Below are 23,220 nucleotides of genomic sequence, written 5' to 3'. Positions count from 1 at the left end.
TGAATTCAAGCGCCCAATCGACTCTACTTTATTTACTATACCTGTATCGCACCAAGAGTTCACGAGGGAGCCTCTCGAAAATAACGCCGTGGATAGGTGGGTTGGAATCCGTCGAAGTCCACTGAATGTAATGTAAAGGGAATCCAGGTTGGTTGGTCATTTATTTGCGTCAAGAGATCGTAACCCCCTCAGACTCAAGGAAAAAAGTCGGGGATTATGTAATTTCTACTCCATCTGATTTACTGACGACGTAGTCAGGAAATCATATTCCCCAGAAGGGACATTGTTGCCCATTGATGTAAAAACTGTTCAACGTTTAAAATTTTCTAATGAGAATCATATTATACCTTGAGAAAAATTAACTTTTTCAATTCAGTTAACATGTATCCATCGAAACATAATGTAATGTATAATGAATCAGTGGACGTAGTAATAAAAATGGATTAATAATTTTACATTTACTGTTGCATTCAAGGAAAAGAGGAGTCATTTTGAAAATAGGCCCTGTTTACATTGATTACTATTCGTTTTACACTGACTTCCTCGGCCAAAATGTGCTTTGAAATGGCCTCCTACACTTACTTTTTAGGGTTTGCATTAATGAAAATAAATTCAAATACATCAGACATATCCCAACAAAACCCTTGTAGTCTCCAAAGTATGCTCCTTCAGAATCAAACATTTTCTGCATGCAAGTTTTCCACTCTTCGCACCATCTTGATAGTGAACAACTGAAAAATCCTTCAGAGCCTGCGTGTAGCCGCTTTGAAAGCATTCAGGGCTCATGGTAACTGCGGTGTCTCGTTTGGCCACAGGAGCGAATTGTAATACAAGTTGCGTAACCATATAGCTATCACAAATATTCGTGACATTTTTTTTCCAAATCGGTTAATATCTTCTTCTCGCAAATTTGCATTAAAGTTTAGATTTTTTTACGAAGAATCTTAAAATTGTAAATAATTTAAATTATGTTTAAGCGGGAGTTCTTTTCATATAATGGGGTGTAACTTTGGGCTTCAATTCATATTTCTACCAAATTACTCAGCTACGATGCCTGGTCCACATCTGACCAATAGATACAATCCCTCACTTCAGTTTTAGGGATTTAAAAATAAGAGAGGAGTGAAAGGACGCAGTGATGATGGGATCCCGTTCTCTCAATTTGAGAAAGCAAGAGTCCCATGGATTAAATTCCCATTCTGACGTGTAGAGGGCTCCACTTATCAATGCATCCAAACAGGGGCCCGATCACCCCCCCCCCTCCCCCCGAAGTTTCCTCATTCACCGCGATCTCTAAAAGGGCTTAACCAGCCAGAGAAAGCTCAGAACACCGCAGAGATTCTATTCATAACCGACTTACTCTTGTCCTTCAAGCGCTTGTTCAAGGCAGTAATGCTCGGACGAAAGGTCCCACCACAATGTTAACTGCGCATGAATTGCAGTGCAAACTGCCCTCGAGTGCATTAATGACCTTCATCCGAAATATCCCACCCTTGTGAAGGAGCGTAATCCTCCCACTTGACTGGTCCTATTTCTACTCAACCTCCTGACGTATTCCTTGCTTAACGATTACATAACGGCTTTAAGTTTCGAGGATCTACGAAGTAAACCTCATTAATCATCCTCATATATCGCACGCATGAATATTTTACCTCAACTGCTGCTGAGTTCCCCAAAAGTCACTCACAGGGTAATCTAGAAGGGCTTGAAAATCCACTGCGCATTCATAACAGCGCTATCTCCTCGCCTCAGTGTCCGAGCATCGAGGCGTACTCTTTTCAAAGTACGCTACGACGAAATGAAAACGAGCAGAAATCCTTCTCGCTATGCACACAACAGCCTGCAGCATGGGTTTCATTTCAGGGTCATTTCTCTCCATCTGAAATATACTCTCCAATTATTCGCAGACCTCCACCTTTACCTCCACTTTCTCCCCATTCTTCATTTCAGCATACCAACTCAAAATTCTCCCCATATCCTTACTCGAACATTCCTTCAGGCGGCTCTCCTGTTAACTTGATGAGCTTGCACTACTTTTTAGACAATCTTCCTCATAACTTCTCGGTACTATGTTAAACTTGGAAAGTAGCGAAAGGAAAAGGATAGTTTTTTAATCCGGTTTGTGTCCCACAAGTTTACGTGTGACGAAAACGTTTTAACACTGCTAGATGATTGGAATATTGATGGCGTTGTTTCTAACTTTGGTAAATGGCTATTCTTAGTTACGTTTTCATGAGACGTACTTGTCTACTTCTTATGCATTGCTAAAATGGGCAAAATGAGATACAAGCATCACGAACACCTTATACTGCTGTTAATCGCATATTTGTAAAGTAGGGGAAACTGTAACAAAATTATTGATGCACAATCCTTCTACTTGATTTCTGGTGTGCGCTATCTAGAAAAAATTAAGTATTTATTTGACATGATAATTCCAAACTCTTGCTTATTAGGCCACAATTAGCTCTGTCGAACTCAATGAAGTAACTGAAAACGATGCGAGAATCATAATCTGGTCATTATAACTTTCATCACTTGGAGAAACTTTAAACATTTCTTTTTTCAACGCATCAATTTATCTCCTAAACTTGTAATAATAATAGTATGTACAAAAGTTTGACATCGTTTGGGGAATAAATTTTTCAAGACACTACAATTTTCTTTAAATGCTAACCACACCAAGAAAACAAATGTAATTTTTGGATAGCGGAAAAATTCACGGTACCAGTCATCTCTTAGATCCAAATTACGGAGGAAAGATATCAGACAATAATTTCCAGCGTATTTATGTGTGGGCGAAGGAAGGGAGGAAGTGAGATAAATGAAGATTAACTCGCAGACGAAAACCAAGCAAAGGAAATAGAGGAGAAGGTGGCGCCAAGGGAATCAAATGGGCGCCTAAAAAGACACTCCGAATTCTGTCACGACGAGTCTTCTTTATCATTCTCGGCTCTTTTCCGGCTTTCCCGGAAAGGCGTCTGAAATGAAGTCTACTTGATTTATGATCCTCCCGCGAACTGTGAACTGACAGGCCTAACGGTGGAAATTAGCGCAAATACTTGGCCGCGTTTGTGTTGGCTTGCAACTCCTTCTTTTAATTAATTGATTTGAAAATCAACTCGTTCATTCGTGACTCAATCAACTCAACACGTGACCCTGGCTTCTTCCAGTCACTTTAAAGCTGCTTTTGAAATTAAAATTAAATTCAGTGGTCATCGGAAAGTTCAACACTAAATACATATCCCATATTTTTGTGAGGAACGTTATATGTGAAACTTGACGATTTTGATACAGCTAGTAAGCACTCATGAACAAACGTTTTCAATTATTAATACACTTTTTTAGGCGTAGTTGGTTATATTTTCATTCATAATGACAAAAATTACACTGCAGAATATTGGAAAAAAATTGGATCGCATTTCACTGATCACTGCGCAGTGGATATTTTTTAAACCCGCTTAAAATGCGACCCCAGTGGCGAGAACAGAAATCAGCCTTCAGGAATCGTGTCACTATTATGCAGTAGTCAGTTGCTTTGGAAGGTCACCGCCGTGACTCGTATACGTCCGGCAATGCGCCTCAGATGTGCACGTTGCGTCAGCTGTGTATGAAGGCGTTGACTCTCAAACGCGAACATCGGCGGCGTGATTCCAACCAAGTAATGACTGAAGAAAAAATCACGGCCTGGTACATACTACTCGCAGGGGAAGTAAATAAATGACTATCAATTCCGTCGTTCCACAACTCCGATACGTGTGGGGACACACTTCCACTAAAATAGCGGAACTTTGCTTCATTTCTCCACCATCATCCCTGATTTTGAACCTCCTTCCCCTTAAACTCACTGATTTCGACTGTTTTGAGCATAAAACTACGGTTCACTCAATAATGGTCTAAAAATTACAGTGGCTAACTTTAACGGCAGATGTAGGAGATGCATCTCCCGCCGTAAAAGAGAAGCTGAGGCTTCGATTGCTTAAGAAATTGAGAGAAGATACATTTTACAGCAACACAGACAACAACAACTTGCAACCGAACATCATGAAATGCAACAGAAACGATCAAATAAGACAGATGCTTTTACACGCACATAAATATGCCAATTGGTTTTATCCGAGCGATAAATGAGAGTTATTGAACACGATGTCGATCTCATACAGTTCAAAGTAACAATGCACCCACGTCATGATATTCGTATTCCAGTACGGCGGTATTCAAGCAACTCTCGTGCAATAAGGTGGATTGCGAGGTAGATCGCAGTTGCAGAAAATTTTAGATTTAATCATAGAATAAAATTTTAAATATTTTTTTAGGTTTCGGTCAAAAATGAAAATGAAATTCAGCCTTGCCAATGTTTCGATTAATTTATAGACCTTTTCCTATCATTTCATCCGAGCTATAAAATGATCAAAAACCATTATTTATTAATGATGACGATGAAAATAGTTTGAAAATAAACCGATACCTTGGCTTCTTTTTACTTAAATTACAGACTTAAATCTTTAAAAATTATTTAAATTTATGTTCTATGAACTGTTGGAGACTGGCAAAGAGATATGAGCTGCCATTATCTTCCGATTCCTGTATTTGGTAAAATTTCAACTTCCAAGAGCCATTTATCCCACAATTGATCAATTAGTCTATTATAAATTGCATGCGTTTTTGTTTAGGCTGAGTAATTCATTACGCAGTAAATAAACTGTCTTCATCCCTTCGATCCGTAAAAAAATCTTGCCATGTAAGGGACGCTGTAATAACTTGGAACATTGATTACAAATATTATTTCATGGGGAGAAAAACATTTTTTTAATTATCCTGATGTATAATGAATCTACAAAAGAGAGCTCTCCGTTTATACTAATTGTGCTATGATAAAGTCAAACGCATTCATTTAAATTGATAAGGATTAATTTTGAAATAAAAGAAATTTGAAGAATACCATTTGAAGTTATCTTTTGGTTACCATTGCAACAAAAGATAATAACTCACCTAAGGATATTTTCCGGTTTGTATTTTTCAAGTTTTTGAAGTATTAACTTCTAATGGCGCGTTAGGCACTTTTTTCAGATGGGTATAAAACTCTGACCTAGCGTGATCGTCACCTCGTCAAATCGTCATGGCAAAGGAGAGGGAAATAAAGAGAGAATATTTTGGAATTTGCTCGTTCCTCATGCATGAAAATATATTCTGAAGAAAAAAGAGTCGCTACGTTTAGTGTTGACAATAGTTAGTCGATTTTGTTCATAACGATAGTTATAAAAATATTTTCTTTAATTTCGGCTAGTAACTTGGCTTTTTCGAGCCTATATTTCTAATCCAATTTCCGGCATTTTAAATTTAGTTGAAACTTGCAGGAAACGTATATTGTACATTTTTTCCATACTGGTCAACTATGACTTGCTCTCAAATCAGTTTAGACGTTGTGATATTTGCTTATATTTCTTTTGGCCGAAAAATATGAAATTTTGCAAGGTAAAAATCAATCGCCTGGTAACTTTCGTATCTATCTATATATGAGCTGCATATGAAATTTGAAGAAAACTATAAATGTATTTTTGTTGAAAAAATTATAACTTTACCTTGAGTGCAAAAGGAGTTATGGTTTTTTTATTTTCTCGAATATTTTTACTGCGCCATTACTTCAGCCGCTTGCTATTTCGCGGCAGTTTTCCGCGGATTTTTCATTCAACTGTCGGCTAACAGTTCCCAAATCCATCCTAAAAACTGCATGGAAAGGTTTTGATGCCTAATTTCTTATACATAGGTAAACCTATTTATATTTTTAGCTGAGTTTCGGCGTTTCTATATTCAGTTAAGTATCTCTGGGCGTAAATAGGGTAGTTTCCTTCACCAAAGATAACAAAAGGCATTGATTGCGATTCGTTACCCACCATTAGTGTATTCATAATATACAAATTATTTGGTTTTAGAAATACCGGTTTAGACGAATGGGAATGGTCAGTTTTATCCTAATTTGAAAAAGGCCAGATTGGCGCCCATGCGATGCCACTCCACGTGACGTAACAGGGACCTAGACGCTATACGAGTAGTCAGGAGTTTTACATCGTCTGAGATTACCAATGCATGCATGAGGCACAGAGCTCAGGGAAACATGCCTTAATAATCACCTATTAAAACGGCCTAAGGTCGGAAAGTTTCCTTCGTTTGATAAGGTATTGATAATCCTTATTTAAGTCAAGCGCTACTAGCTAGCAGGGTACTCAGCTACCTGCTAGCATCCTGCGTCGTATCAGCACTCAAAGCCTCACCCCAAGGTCACCTCACTTGCGGCAGCGGGAACCAGAACGACGTCACACGGGGTTTTCCCAGCATTCACACTTAGCCGTCGCGTTTTCGCGCACTTGAAAATTTTTACTTTTCATTTAATCGCGAAAAATAGATATCGTCATTTAAAAATCCAAGAGCGTGAAATACATACTCCAGGAGTAGTAATCTTCTGATTTTGGCAACAAAAAAATAATAGGAAACCAACCTATTGCCTATTTTTGTACGGCGGGAAGCAGTCCCCTACTAACGATGTAGGACGATATAGGTCAATGTATGCTGCGTATGAAATTAGGATAAAACTATAAAATTATTTTAGGTAAAAGAATTGTAACTCTAACTCTATTACAAGTGGAGTTATGAATTTGTAATGGCCGCACCTCGTCAGGATTTCCTTACTGACCTGAGTCTCCGCTGTAAGCTCCCACCTCCCAAGGAGATCCTTTTGCCATTAGATAGGTCGGCGAGGTGTGGTTATTGTTTTGACGAGGAAGAGATTTTCCGTGAGGGAAAATTTTTTCGCTTCAAGAGACAATATAAATCCTACTTGATTTTATTACTTCGTCGAACGATGAACATATCGAATGAAATAGATTTAGCGTAGAAATTCTGTTAGCCTTAGATTTCCTCACGTAAGTGATGTGTAAATGTTATTTACAGCGGTAAGTGCCGGAAAATTACACTAAAATAGGAATGCCAGATTCGATCTCTAAACTAAAACTTATTCACTGTTTGCCTTTCGCTAACGTGATAGCCTCTTCACCACAGTTGATGACTATAGCTGCAAAAGTATTTGGTAATCAGTTTTTAAGCGCGCCGCTGCAAACGAACACAAGAGATAAGCATCAGCAAATCAAAGGAGGTCGAAAACTCATCGTGAATATTTATCAATGGAATTAGAAAGGTTGGAGCAAAAGTCTTTACAAACAATCACGGAAAAGTTACATTAAATAAACGTTCATCACATAAAATTACATTGAATAGGAATGCGAGATTGGATCTCGAATCTTAAATAACGATGCACTAATTGGACTAATTACCTATGTCAAAAGATCGACTTAAAAGCACCACAAGATACGAAACTGCAATAGATGCTGTTTTTACAAGACATTTGGATGGATTCGAGTCAATATTGTTTGTTTCTTACTTCAGTTATCATAAGCCTAGAATGTAAAGCTTTAGAATGTAAAGATAAAAACTATGATGAAAATACAAGAGCATTTGAAAATACTGATGAAGATAATAACTCAGATATTGTTATTACTGAAAATACATAAATATATTACGTTTATTTAGTAACAAAAGCTTCTTGTTCATTTTTAGTTTGGGTAAATTATCTAAATAAATAATAATTGTAACCATTTTCAAATTAATAAAAATAATTAGTTCAATACATTTTCAATTAAAATATTACTTTTAAAATAATGAAGATAACCATAAGTCCTATAAAAAAACTTCGTCAATCAACGTCCAAAATTTTTAAACATAAAAAGTTTTCACTGCCAACGGCAGTCCCACGACTGCCATGTTTTTTTATTTTATTTTACCTTTCAAGTGAAGGCCTTTTTTCATCATTCATAGAGGCCAAAATATTATTTCCAGTAAATTTTCTTGAATGAATTTACGGAAATGACTAAAAGAATGCCAAATATGAGGTATGCCCACATTGTATGCTACAAAGGAAGGACCCTAGTGGATAATGGAGGCGAGGGATGAGCGGCAAAGGACATTTGAAACGAAGAGGGAGCCACCGTTCTCAACTGAGAGGAAAGGCGAAATTGAGGAGCGAATGGTAAACAATGCCAATAAAAGAAGATGAAGGAGGGAGATCAAAGGTCACGCACGATGCGGGGCCAGCGGAAATGGGAAAGAAAGAGGATGCTATCAGCGTCAGCAAAACGGTATGGAATCTTAGGGGGCATGCATTTCATGTTCCAATTTTGAACACCTCATAATAAATAATTGGAAAGAATTATTTTTTTTCTTATAGATATTGTTTTAATGCATATTTAGACCATAATCCGTAAAACTCATGAAAATTTTGCATTTATCAAAACTTCGGCATAAATGGGTAAAATGTAATAATTCTTGGAAAGTTGTTGCTTAAATTATGTTCAGCTAAAATTCCCTTGACGTTTTGATCGCTAAGTAGGGTAGTACGTGATAGATAGAGGGATAGGATCATTTTATTTCCTTATTGGGGAGAAAATAAGGGATTTCCCAAGTAATGAAGATCCACCTCTTACAAGGTCATATCAGAAGTTGGCTGCAAATTTAGCAGCATGGACCCGTACCTACTCGCGAACGGTGGTGCAAATTCCCTGTAACTTTCATGACAACCATAGCATTTAAATTTTATGACAGGATAATTAACTAACCGCCGTGAGCCCAGGGTCACTTATTGCGTTGGAATCTATTGAGGGCGATGGACACCCGATCCGTACATCGCAACACCAAACTAAGAAGCATTATAAAGTGACTTTGAATGCATTGTGATGGGCTCAGATGCAAATATAGTCACCATCGGAATAAATTAGCCGTGAATAATCATTTGGCTTGAACGGGATTCGACCCCAAGTCTCTCACAATGCGGTCAGGTTTTTTGCCAGTTACACATAAACTAATTAGTTGCACTGGTACCTACTTGATCCTGCTAAAGTCAAATTTTTATTCGGAGCGAATTATTACCTGAGTGATCAATCATATCTTCGAAGTAAGCTAGCGGTAGCACGATGGCTGCACGTAGTTGGTTGCTCTGTTGCGTTCTCTGACCTGAAATTGGGTCAACCTGCGCGTCTATATTCAGTCCAACGATTTATCACAACGAATTCTTTCCTTAGGTGCTTACAACAAGTCGCTAGTTTTATCCTCCAACTTCTTCAATGTGTAACCTAGGAAGGCAATGTCAGATCTTTAGTCACCTATGCTATTTCTGAAAATAATGCAACTAAAAATCCCAAGTGCAAGCAGCAACGAGGGAAAATTTACAAATTAACGATACATCGATGCCCAAGAGTCACATACTTACAGGGAGTCATATACTTACATCTGATAACCTCAGTTTATACAGAGTCATATACTTACATCCGCTAATCTTAGTACGGGCAAATTAGAACTTTAACACCATCTAAACGAGATGGGCTCTATGGAGTAGTCGCTTTCCGCACTCAAGAAGTTGGAAACACATTCGCCCGGTGCGTAAGCTAAAAAGCAATGTTTAGAGGAATGAAGTCTTCACCGAGGAAGTTCAGATTGGTCACAAAATTTTAAACAAGCTCTTTAACTTCATTGGACTGAGAAAATTGATAAAATTGAGAAAAAATTCGATTTCCTGAGCTATCGTAGATACACTAAGCGAGAACCGTGACTATTTCCATCTAAAATAGGCCGTAGGTAAACAAGAAATGGTACTCACCAAATCTTACACCGTCTAGATGGGAATATTATTCCTCCTAGGCTCACTGGCAACGACTTAATACAATATAATATAATAATTACATTCCATACGATACGAAAATTACCACAAAAACCAGCGAAGGAAGCACTTTAGGGTAAACAGTTAAAATTACACACACTATTTACGACGATAACACAGAACCACTTGCTAACGCACCGCCAGTGGCTCCAAATGCGGCTTTTTTTAAAACTACAAGTCCACGTCCACGGGGGGCGTCGCTACCGTAGCAATAGCAAATCTCGAAATTATTGTAAAAGTACATTTTTTACACCGGTATTTTCCTTGACTTACCTTTTTATAGACTATGGCTGCTAGGAAAAATATTTAATACGTCCTTCATGAAAATCCGAAGCCGCTAATTGTAATGCAGGTATGAAAAATTTAGCGGTGCTATCATATAATAAGAAATAACCTAATGTATTTGGTGCCCTATCTCCCTTAATTATTATACTTTTAAATACGATGCTATGCAATTATTTAAGCCAAGCCTGTCAGGGAATCCATGGCTTTTTGCCAGTACCTTAGCAATTGACTGAAAAAATATTTTCTATGGAAAGGAAAAAGGTAATCCACTTGATGGTTATTCCAGTGAATCATTGAGAGGGAATGAGAGTAAGATGAAGAAGAATAGCTCTCACAGTTCACAGCATGTGAGTAATATAAATAACAGTTGCGTAACCATGGGAGGATGAGGGGATATATCCCCCCCCCCCCCAAAGCCTCAGAGAAATAAAAAAATTACTTTAAATTGTTGTGTTGTTTTCACTTATAATAACTGCATCTGCTTAAAGCTCAATTTTAGTGCCAAAATGACGTAAAATGTATTTACAGGCATGACATTTTTAAAAACTTTTACCAGATATTGCCTGAGTTGCCACTTCTGGCCATCCCATCCTCCCAGGCATTAACCTAGTCACACCACTGATACATAATATAGTAATTTCATTTCAAATTACACTTCCATGAACTTAAGCATCATAAACCTCTCATTGTTGATGGATAGAAGGAGTTATGGGATCTTGGGAGTATGGCCATCTCTCTCACCAATTGAAAACTGGAATCCAATTGCAGCCCCTTCATAAGTAGCTGACGGGTCGCAAGTATTCCCCAGTGACACACATAAGAGGCCTCTGAGGAAAAAAACAGACGTAGAAGCAGACCCTCACATAATCCCCTTTAGTCGAAGGCCCATGACGAGAGCCTAAGCCATTTTTGAATCTTCAATTCAATCTCCAGATCAATTTTTTTGATTGAGGTAGATCCATTTAACAAGAGCTATCTAAACTTTTAAAATAATTTTGTTGGATTCAATATCAAATAATGAGGAAATCTGATCATATGCACCCCCCTCAGAAGATTTATGGCCATGAGATAAGGGCTGACAGGCAGGGATGCCTTGCCCCAGGAAATTTTATAAGTAGTGAGTTTTAAATTTTCTAAGCATTTTAGAAGAGTCATATGATCAACATTAGAACCCTGATAACTGAAATCTCAATATATTGACACTGTGGAAAATTGGCAAGCCTGACACATTTTTTCCTCATACCCATGAAGAATTTTTGAGGGGCCCCCTCAGGCCCCATGGAGTTGGCGCCACTTCTGACAGGGAGAGAAGGTTAAATGAGAAAATTGAAGGTACACACAGTTTTCGTTAACACATGCATGTAGTACATATTTGCTGTAGCTGAAAGGTTTTGGCTCATAAAATATAAATTTAAACAATCTTTAATAGGAAGGATGGACCCAAGCGCTTGAATGAAGCAAGTGACTCAATTAAGGTTTGTAAGGAGTTTTGCAAAACGCCTCAATCTAAAGTATGGACATGGACAAATTGCCCTCAATTGGAAAGGGAAGTAGAGAAAGAGGCATGGCAGGACTGGATCTGTTTTTGCTTCTTCTCATCACATCCAGACCAAAAACACAGCTGGGGAACTATCTGGAGCATTTAAAAAGGAAAACCAATGTGATAATATTCAAATAAACAACAGGGAACAACAAGTTCATCTTGTATTTTTTCCACCAAAATACACAAAATGTTGGTCCTTAGAAATTTTGCTCCTTCTAACATAATTTCGTCACATCAACAGTGATACATGGACAATCTAACACAAACATACCATTACAGAGTACAAAGACAAACTTTTGAATCACACGAATTTCGTTTTAAATATAACATTATCTAATATACCTTTTAAAATTAAGTAGTTGATAGTGTACAAAAGGGTTGATAGGCCATAGAAAGATTCATTTACATTCTTTTTTCAACATCGCAACATTCATTTACATTTTGCCATATAATTTATTCACAGTAAACATTCTTCAATCATTTAGTATGAAAATATATTACTACATATTTGAGCGTCTATCATGTATAGCATACTCACTGCCATTGGGCATATTGTAAATCAAATATAAATGAGTTATGATAAAATTATCCTAGCATTTGAAGTTATATTTGGTTTTGTGATAAAAAATAAATAAGAGTGCATTATTAACATCATCATCAAAATTAACATCATCATAAATCAAGATTTCAAATGAAATTAGCATACATATTTTGCCTATGTACATTTCTTAAAAAAATATCTTCTTCCCAGAAGTATGGTGATTAGTATTCCTCTTGGATATCAAATACCCAGCGATTTTGATGGTATTATTATAGCTTTCATTCATTTTACTGTCAATGGCAATGAAGATAAAGACTGTAGACCCTTTTAATAACACAGGATGTCCTTTTTATCCACAAAATAAAGTGTTATTTTCAGGGATCATGTAGAACCAATAAATGGTCACTACTTGTTCAAAAAAGTGTGGATAATGATACGACATCCTTGTGTTTTGTTCCCAATAGTAATTCCCTGCAGGTAATACTTTGAAACTGCAGGAGTATCACCAAATTGACAGTATAGGGCATCAAGGCTTTAGCCATGAAACTTTATCTAAGGGTTCATTTGGGGTTATCGAATTGATTTCAATGAAAATAAACATTAGCTCCAGGATTGGGGGTAGATTCCAGCAAGGTCATTAAATCCAGAAAGTTAGCCTTAACAGGAAGTGAAGGGAGCTCACTGTAGGCTCCCCATCAGAAATTTTGCACAAAGCCTCTAAGCCAAGCTTTTGACCCTACTTGCAACAGCCTAAGACAAATCGGGAAGAGCAATAGCAGCGATAGGAAAACCTTGACAGTCTTTTGAATAATCTCAGGAATATGAAATAAAGGCAAGCATTCTGATAAGGCTTATTTTCCTAACCATCAAAGAAGAGTGGTAGATTTACATTGTAGATTTCATCATAACTCATTAAGGCAGGAAAAAGAGATTATATCCCTCTAAAAGATTGTAAATATGTAAAATTTGTCTTGAACACCAACACACACATATACACATGCATAAAAGTGTAGAAAATTTTGAAAAATAGATTTCGAAATAGCGTCCAACTATTACTTCAATGCAGACCTTCATAAGTAAATCATTTTAGTAAATGTTAATTGAATATAATTGAGCTTAGGTGATAAGTAATCAAGAAAGAATTTCAATTATTAGGAGTATAATTTAAGTTTTAATGGGATTAGGAAAAATATACCACCCTCAGCGTACTCATGAAAGCCAGTGCATACGGCAGGTCACACATGTCACAAGAAACCACTGTATTGCTGGAGCTCAATTTCTGCCTTGAATTATCATGCATAGATGCAAGTCTTGGCAGGCTTACAGACAGAAATGACAAAAAGAAAATAATAATGATAACAAAATATTCATATGATGTACCTACCTATTAAAAAAATTAATCCAAAAGTTAAATAACAATGAAAATTGAGACTGTAATACATATACATGTATACATTATGCAAGCAAGGCAACTAGATGGAAATGAGTTAATGACTGCAGCCAAATAGGGCAATAGATACTTAGATCAATGATCTATGAGATCCACTCATCAGTATACAGATCTATGTTTAGAATCACAATTAAACTGGCGTACACATGTCACTATCCACATAATATTAATTCAATAATTTGATAGTTGTATTACAAAGAAACAATGGAGATGGATTGAGAAATATGTAGTGATAATTACTTTGGAGTAAAATCTGGTCCTTGAACTAGCTACAGTGTCAAATTACAGTTAAAAGATGTGTAGACCCCAGGGACTCAATCAGTAGTACTTGCCCCAATTGTGAGGGGAGGATGAATTATGTACTGCAGGTCAACACTTAGGTGTTGAGAATAATGATTTTAGAGTGCTATAGAGATTTCAGAAGTGAGAACCATGAGGACCTGAAGTGATATGGTTCTTCAGTTCCATCGTGAATTTGAAATAGTTTCACTGGAGCGTTAACAGTAAAATGTGTGAGTAATGAGGAAGTATTGAGAAGGAGTGAAGAAAACTCTTATGAAATCCTTGAGAGTATGATAAGACAACTTAATTGATCATTTGTGATATGATGGTCTGATGAAAACAATCTCAGGAAAAATAAAGGCAGCTGAAAGGGATAAAGAGCAGAGGTAGGCCTAAATGGAGCTGGTAGTGAATGATGTGAAATAGAATATGTACCTAAGTGTAGGAAAACTGAGCTGAGAGCTGCGTCACACTGATTTTCTGATTGCTCACTATTGATGATGAATTTTACAGCTTGCAATAAGTCTATAAGTTAAGGTGTCGCACATTAAATAAATCAGAATTTTTTTCATCGTTATAATCAAATTCAAAGACTTATTCCAACCTGATAAAAATAGCGGTCAAAAGGAAAGAGATTAAATTTACTAATTAATTTGCTTAATGTTAGATTTTTGCTATTTTTGAGGGCCCCAACCTGCATGTTTATGCTTAAATAAACACCTGAAAGGTTGTTTGTTCACAAGATGAATGCTGCAAAAACTGAGGACACAGAGAAGCAAAGATGAATTAGGAATACAAATGAACTGAAGGCCTGTTTCATGATGACATTGGTATTTTGGGTGATTAACGCGCAAAGGCCATTTGTATTTTGAGGGGAGAGCAATTACATATATAGTGGTCTGTTCTTTGAGAACGCTTCCACATAACTTTAATATTTCTTTTCTTTCCAGAGCAGAGACAGCAAAACTGAGATGCATGGCACACAATGGACAACGGACAACACTCCTTCCAGCTGAGTACAAATTTACTAGGTATTGAACTCAGGCCCTCAGAATCAGAAGCCAATACACAAGTCACTATAAATACCAAGCATGACATTTACACTGGCTTGCCTTAGCCAGGAATCAAACCCAGGTCTCACTTTTGCTGGTCTGGTATCCTACCAGTTATACAACCAATTTAGCCATCTTCTGCCAAGTCTAATTTCAATCCCGTTTGTGTCTAGTGTCAGTGTCTCAACTAAACCATTTTCTTCACATTCTGTTGATAGAGCAATTAATGATTAAGAAGAGATACTTTTAGTACTTAACCAGACTCTTTAAAAATACTCCAAATGGAATTCACGCAAATACAGTCAATGAGTACTGATCTGCAACATTTTTCACAGCTACAACAATTGATATTTTGGATGATATCCCTGCAAAATGTTAAATAAGCCTTGGTTATAAATTACAATAGTTAAAACGTTCATAACTATATATTCATCCATTTCGCTAAATTTTAATATTTGTACAACATTTATAATTCAAGTGAAAGTATGAATACATAATTATGAATATAAATGACTACTATGGAGTAAAGTCTGATGTTATTAAGCATATGGTCTAAATGTTTTTCAAGGATTCAGAGAGACAGATAACAAGGCGGACACATGCAGAAAAATGGGTGACAAATGTGGGCAGAAGAGGATAACAATATAATAATAATAGGGTTTGGGCATTGGACGTGAAGTGGTGTGATGAGCACAGCCACTGATGACGATATGAAGATGGTGTCACAACTAATTGGGAACAGGCCACCCAAATTATAAGTTATTTTTCCAAGGAATTGGTAATATATGCACCTTCGAATCATTTTATTCTTGTGCCTAATCATATGATTGCTTTATTTCATTATTTTTTTCCATTATGAGAACCCTGTTAAGAAAGTTTTCTACTGTCACCCTCCAGCCATTATGATACCAGCTGATAGCACCATATAGAAACAGGCCTAAGACTTTTTTGACTATAAATAGGCAGATCTGCTTTACCGCTATTAATAAGCATTATCAAGAGAAAATCATTTCTAACACACAATTAACATTCTAGGTCATGACCTTGTCTTCAACCGACTTTTAAAAAATCAATTAAGAATAAAGCCATTTTCCATGGCCTGATACCTAGCATTCAAGCCTCAGTTATCGATAAATAGGACATTTATTGCCAGGCCCAACATCCATAAAATATATCATAATATTCAACAAACACTGTTAATTTTTTACATAGATATGCATAATGCATTGCCTTCAACCTTAACTCCTAATCAGCCAAGAAGAAGTAAAAATAATGCATACACATTCACATCTGTCCCAAATTTCAAATGTGCATTATTACTTGAACTAGCTTTCGGCCGCAATATCTTTTTCAAAACGACCATTATCCATCTCATTAGTTTAATGCATGAATTTTGCTTCATGCCTTTTATGGAACTGAAAACTGCAACATGAATATCATTTCATTACATGTACCCATCATTTATCACAGAGAATGAGTCAAAAAGTGAATCACTGAAAAATTATTCCATTTCTTTGTTGAAAAATACTTTTTACTTAGGACAATAAAAATTCTGCTGGACATGGAATCAATCACGAAGCTCTGGAAAAGATATTCCACAAATTTTAGACCATCTAGCCTCTTGTAAACACATTGTTCCAATAAAGCACGGAACAATTCATTAAAGGGGATAAATACGTAAACAAAAAAATCAAGAAGATTCATAACTCTAATAAATTCTCAGAATTTAATCTTATATATAAACATAAAAAAATGCCAAGTAGCATTTTTATATATCCATGTATACGCTAAAACCTGCAGTATTTCACATACACTTTTACGTAAATTCATGCATACCCAATTATTCCAAATTTCTACTGTTGGACCAATGTAAAAAATATAAGCTACACTGCTGCTAACCAAATCCTTCAGTAGTTTGGCCTGGAGGTATTGAGATTTCCATTGGTCATGGCAAATCATATGCATGGAAATCCATTTATAATATTGTTCAGTCTTGAATAATAATAAAAAGCATACCTGTATTTATTCTTATTTGACAATCAGTAGAATATATATATGTTTATTTAAAATAATAAGTGTGAATATTCATCAATTGAGATTTTCAACCTACAAAGGATTAAAGATGCCCACCGCTTGAGAATTTCTTCAAGAAGTCATCCTGAGTCATCAAAATTAAGCTGAATTATATGCATTCAATGTTGTTCCACAGTCTTGCTGCAAGCACGATTGAAAACAGCTGAATCTTTGCTTGCTTTCCAAAATAGGAAAGAAAAACCCTGATGGCCAGGATTGTGCGTAACATTTTAACCCATTAATGCTACCAATTTCATTACTGTATCACAGAGTTATGCATCGTTAACAAAATAAAATAGCCATTCCACTTCATCGAAAGTGAGACAAGTCCTGGACCAAAGGGACGTGAACTTTTCCAGGAGCATGTGGCTCCGCTAGAGTGATGCTAAAACTTGTCATGAGTATGGCTTCCGTGGTATCCCTGTAATTATAAATAATGACCTCGATCTTGGAAGCTTCCAAACAGGTCTGAAGTCGGGGACTGTTATATCTTACTCAATCCCTGAGATCCTAACATCCTGTGCATTCTTCAAAAAATAATTCTCTGCCACTCGAGAGAAAAAAGTCAATTTGGCAAGTCCCCCGCCACCTCACTCAGTTTGCTCGTTGTGGAGTGGGATTTCTTGGCAGGACGACCATTCAGGAGGTAGGTCACCATTTCACCTTTCCCCTTGACAGCCACCGTACCACGGCAAGACAGTGGATATCCACGGGCATTCAGAATCTTATAAACGTCCTTGGTCACCTGAGTAATGAGAGAGAGATTTTGTCATCAAAGGCTAATCTGATTATCAACCAAGTCGCAGACAGCAGGAAAGATCACCAAGGTAATGATTCTAATGGTCACTCATGCAACCTTTGACCAGGCCCAATATTGCATTTGAATTTGACTTATCATGTGGGAACTAGCGAGATAATAACGTGGCCTGGCTCTCAGGAAAGCAGCATAAGTAAACACAAATTTTTGCCCGAGCATCTGAATGATTATTTGGACGAACAAAAATGACTACTGGAGTAATCAAATGAACACAATGAATGAATGTCCTTTACCTAAATGCCATAATGAACATCAGAGTTTGAATCATAGTTACTGAACAAGTCATCTATAAATTGTTATTGAATCAGTACATTTCTATTTGTTTATTTTTGGCAGTAATTTTAATGAGGCAAGCGATATCTAATGTCATTCGTTCCATAAGAGAGCCCAGTGGTGGGAGAAATCTATTCGTTGGCATCAGTGCCGCAGCGAGGGGGGGGGGATTTTGGGGGATAACCCCCCCCCCCCCAGAGCTCAGAGAAATTTTAAAGTTTAATCCATTTTACTTGATTGGATTGATATTAATAATAGAATAGTGTAAGGATTAATAAAATATCCCTTAGAAAGCCGTAAAACTCACCATTTTGAACCGTTTATCTTAAAATTCCGCAATTTATTAATTTTTCCTTAATTCCTAGCTGCGCCCCTGGTTGGACTGCTCTACTATTCGATATGTAGCGATTGAACCACGGCTTAACGTCCCATTCGACGGACATGAAGTTTTTGTTGAACACGAAGTAAGTGCCCTCCACAAAACACTCGAGAAGCCTATGAAAAATCTCCATCACCACCGGGATTCGATCCTGGACCCACTGAATGGGAGGCCAATATTCTAGGCACCAATCCGGCCCGATCTTTGCTCTCATTTGAGTAAAATAATAAGAATTGTTCAGTAAGCATTAGGTCGCGCGGATAATAATTACGATTACCAAAAACAACTTTTGGTGCATTCATACTTAGAACATCGCGGAATGATAGAGCTTCACATCACATGGCAGTCATTGGAAGGTGTAGCTCTTGGCGGTATTGCGACCAATCGCTTGTTTGCATGAGAAGTCTCCATTGGGATCATATAGCCTAAAAGGATCAGTGAGGACCGATGATATATATAATGTAATTATATTTCCATAATAAAATATGTAATCCATAGCGAAGGATCACCTCTTTTACAAGTGAATTAATTCATAGGGTGTGTTTTTCTCGCGTTTCCAACAAGAAGAATTAGTCCGTGATAGTCGACGCTTCGTACCGAATCATTCGGGTATGTTCGCTCTGAGAGAAAGGCTTGGTGGTAGAAATGGTTAACACGCCTGACCGGCAATCGGGAGATCCGGGCTCGAATCTTGGCTAAGTCAAATATTTTTTCATGGTGTTTTTCATTTTTCATCCTTTGGTGTATTCGGGTATGTGTTTCCCCGGAAATTAAGTTACGTTTACGTGATACATGAAATACAGGATACCATGGACTAAATCACGCGATTGATTTCCCATGAAAAGTTTTTACCTGTTCGCCGTCGCCGGCGACGAAAATAATCCCATACAGAGTTTACTCAAAATAACGAGTAAGTGTCTCACTCTTTCAATGAATTACATTTACGCTCATCGTTCAATATATTGCTCTACACCTCAAAACGACAACTTCAATCTAACCGAGAAGTTATTATGGGAAATAGGTTGAGAGTGCGGGAGGAATACGAAACATGGCTGCCATCGCGTAACTCCGAGCTTTGCAGTTGAGCCGTCTGTGGCGCGCAGAGACCGTCACGATCAAGGCCATAGATAGAATCTATGGCCTTGGTCACGATGGACGCCGCGCTACGAAAAGATTAACCCCGAACGACGCGTCGACTTCTACAGACGGCAGGCACACGCATTGGTCGAGAGAAATTCAACCGGGAAGGTCCATGCGTCGTTTGTTTTCTCGCTGTAAACCTGCCTACTTGAAATTGTGAGCAAATACTGAAAATGTTTTGGAAGCAGTACTGGAGCATCACTTAGTACATCCGCCGAGAAATTGCCATTTTCACAGGTCCACACGGAATAACATTCCTCTATAACACATTAGAAAGAACCGACATTAGACCTGAAAAAATTCAGTGGTATCAACAACATATTTTCCGCAGCTTAAAGCTCGTAAATTCACAGTAGTACCTCTCCACGTGGCAGCAAATTATGTATCCTACGAAGGAGACACATTCGGAGGATTAAAATATTCAAGAGCTACGAACTACGAGGTTGTGTCGACCCAGGCAATTTCCTGAAGAAAAAAAACGCAGCCCTCTCCTCTAATTGCAGTCATTTACACTGACCTTGACAGGTGGGTAAATATGCTGTCATAAATCTCCCTGCATTCAGCAATTCATATGCGTCTTTCTCGGATTCTCCGAGACTATGATCAATCGATAGGGCGAAAAAGGGATGACCGGGTGCTCTATTTGGCAATGCAGAGATTCTCAGAAAAAGAAACAAACCTCAGCCGTAAAAATCGCGACGCTTTCCGAGGATCTTAGCCTGTAATCAATTCGCTCGCTGCAGTGTGGGCTGAAATCGAAAAAAGCTGGACAAAAGTCCAAAATGACGTTTTTTGAGATAGAGACTTCAAACATGGCGTAAATACTTATAAATTATTACCAACTATAGATGTATGTGCCTTTTTACATCAATACGACTCGTTACCGAGATACAGTGGCCCAAACATGACCAACTTTTTAGAAGTACGCGCGATCTCGTTTTTCTTCAGAAACCTTTGAATTTAATCAGATGGTGTTGCGTTGGCATGATTTTTATGGAATAAAAAACACAATATGCCTTTGACCTGATGCTTTGCCTATACTTTCCATGAATTTTGAAGATTTTGGTTCTCATTTGACTGGTTTTACAACGCAAAATGGCGGACCCGTTTTTCACATGAAATTTGGCGTAAAGTAGACATTATCTTTCGTTCACGAAATATATAACTCGGGAAATTCACATTATGGTGTAAGGTAGAGATTTTTTAAGAATAATAAGCAGAAATCTTGGAAAAAAGTCTGCGACGGAGGAAATGAGAGCGATTTTTCGATCGCGAGTCAAGACTGAGCTACACGCCGCGGAACCCTGAGGCTCGGTAACAGAGGTCGATGTTTCAAGTTTTTTGAAACTTTATTCTTGAAAACCGTCATTATAAGCACAGATTCTAGTCAGTATTGATCTAAAACACTGTACTGATGACATTAACAAGCATTATGGATCGACCGAATTGATCATTTAACGCGTTACTCGAGTGAAAATGCTAGGGATTGGATATTTGTCGGATATTTATTGGATATTGTATAACTGCTCTTCGCTTTCCCTTCCAACGCGTTCCTCACTGCCCTCTCTTCAAATTGACCTGCCCGCGACCGGTTCCTCTCCTTCCCACTCCAAACATCTCTGCCTGTTGTGTCCTCCGATACCGAAAACTGGTTCACGCTGCCAGGCCGAGTATAAATAACATCGTGAGCCTTCCAAAATGTATTCAATCAAGCATGCGCACTCACTGTGTAGTCCGTATTCAGCGCTCATATAACGATTGCATTTCGTTATTTGGCCGTGAGAGACTCATTTGCGTCGTGGGGGTCATCGCAAAAATTACTTTCCCACAGCATCGAATGTCAGAGCTGGCGCACAGTAAATATAAAATGCACCCATTGGTATCCCACCAATCATCTGCGCCTTCGCGTAAGTCGTTTATTAAAAATCCATCAAAAGTCACAAAGCTGAGAATTTTCATTTAATCAAATAGTATAAGTATTCATTCAGTCTCGCCGATCAACTCTAAGTGAGATTTGTTCGTCAAGTACCTATTCTAATAAAATATATTCATATTCCGATTTCAATTCTGGAATGCTTACTTACCTGAATGTGGTCAAGCACTCCAGTGGAATCCATTCTGCTCGCCACGTTAACGGCATTTCCCCAAATGTCATATTGCGGTTTACATGCGCCGATCACTCCAGCCACTAGTGGTCCAATGTTTATCCCTGGATAGTTTTTTTCAAACAAAGAAGAAAGGAAAATATTGCAAAGTTAAAATTTACGTTAATTCCATACCTAACATACAATAGCTTTACTCGCTAAAGAACAATCAGAGTATGATAAAGTTTTAAGATTACGGTAATATAATACTGGGGTAAGGAAAACCTGCGGCACTAACTCCTATTTAATACAATCCGTGGCAATACTGAGCTTACGATGAAGACAAATTTTCAAGCTCGCCTGAATGGAATCACAGAAATGACCATGAAAATAACTCACTCAAGTTAGGAGCCTTGTAACAGAGTTTCGTTCTCTCATTTTGGCCGTTTCTTAATCAGCATTGTTAGCCCTGCTCGTATTTATTGATGAATTAAAACTTTCTAAAAATTATTCCCAGAAGACATAGTCACGGATCCCTTAGAGGTCTACAAATCGGAAATCCGGAGTCAGTGTTTCGATTCTAGGTCGATGCAATCATTACTTACCGATTCGTATCCTGAAATTGTTGAACGAGTGTTCATTTACGTGAGCTAGTTGCTCACGCAAACGTAGAGCATAATTAGCCATGGCAGTGACATGGGAGTAGTTAATCATATCACACGTTTTTTCGGTCAGTCCTGTAATTAGAAGTATATAAAGATTTAAAAATATCCTGAGATAGTTATTGAAGAGATGTTATTTCAAGAGCAAAATATAGTCAATAGGTGAGAAAGGGATCTTGTCATACTTCAACAATTAAATCGTATTTGGATAAGCATGACATCATTTTGATGCCACAAGCCAATTACTGATGCTTATTGCCTTCCTGTTCCTTGAATCCGAGTCCTCAATTACAATAATACATTGCTTAAAGTAAATGTGAGTACAGCAACTTCCGCCGCAAAATAAAAACTACACAAAAATATTTCCTCATTACAAGAAAGCATTTGTCAACTCAAATTCCAACGGTTTTTAAGTACAAATAAACACCGCCAATATTGAGAATTATACCACCATAACTACCAGGTTTCGAAATTAATGCCATTCCCTCATTTTGCTCCAGAGGCGTGGAGGCTTCCAACTGTTCACATAAAAAAAGACATGAAAATACGAGGGTTGCCCAGTAACTTTGCACCGAATTTTTTTTCTCAGCCGACAACAATGGTACGAACTCGAAACGTTACCTATGCATCTGAAGTTTCATTGGTGAGCCCGCAAAATTTCTGGCTCTTCTGACCAATAGCGTAGCTGTAGGACCGTTTCTAAATGGCGTCTGTATGTGATACAGAGTGCCGTCATCAAATTTCTTAATGTAAGAGAAAGAAACTGCGTGAAAAATTCACAAATGTTTGTGCAAAGTCTATGGAGCATCTGCTGTCAACAGGAGTATAGTTAGATGCTGGGTTCAGAGTACATCAGAAGGCGGTTCGGCGATGCTCCAA

The 23,220-nt window shown here is 37.6% G+C and overlaps 1 protein-coding gene across 1 annotated transcript in view; it reads right to left on the bottom strand.

Moving 5' to 3' along the window:
• Positions 1 to 11,735: 11,735 nt before the first annotated feature.
• Positions 11,736 to 23,220, bottom strand: part of LOC124163709 (adenylate cyclase type 6-like) — a 241,491-nt gene continuing 230,006 nt past the window's right edge. The window contains exons 24-26 of the mRNA XM_046540776.1: positions 22,285 to 22,416; positions 21,680 to 21,804; positions 11,736 to 17,731 (exon numbers count right to left, since the gene is read on the bottom strand). Coding sequence (XP_046396732.1) covers positions 17,552 to 17,731; positions 21,680 to 21,804; positions 22,285 to 22,416 — 437 coding nt within the window. The 3' untranslated portion in view covers positions 11,736 to 17,551. The remainder of the gene's footprint in view (positions 17,732 to 21,679; positions 21,805 to 22,284; positions 22,417 to 23,220) is intronic.

This window comes from Ischnura elegans, chromosome 8, assembly GCF_921293095.1.
Source record: "Ischnura elegans chromosome 8, ioIscEleg1.1, whole genome shotgun sequence".
NCBI lineage: Eukaryota > Metazoa > Arthropoda > Insecta > Odonata > Coenagrionidae > Ischnura > Ischnura elegans.
This window is presented reverse-complemented; position numbering and strand designations above follow the sequence as displayed.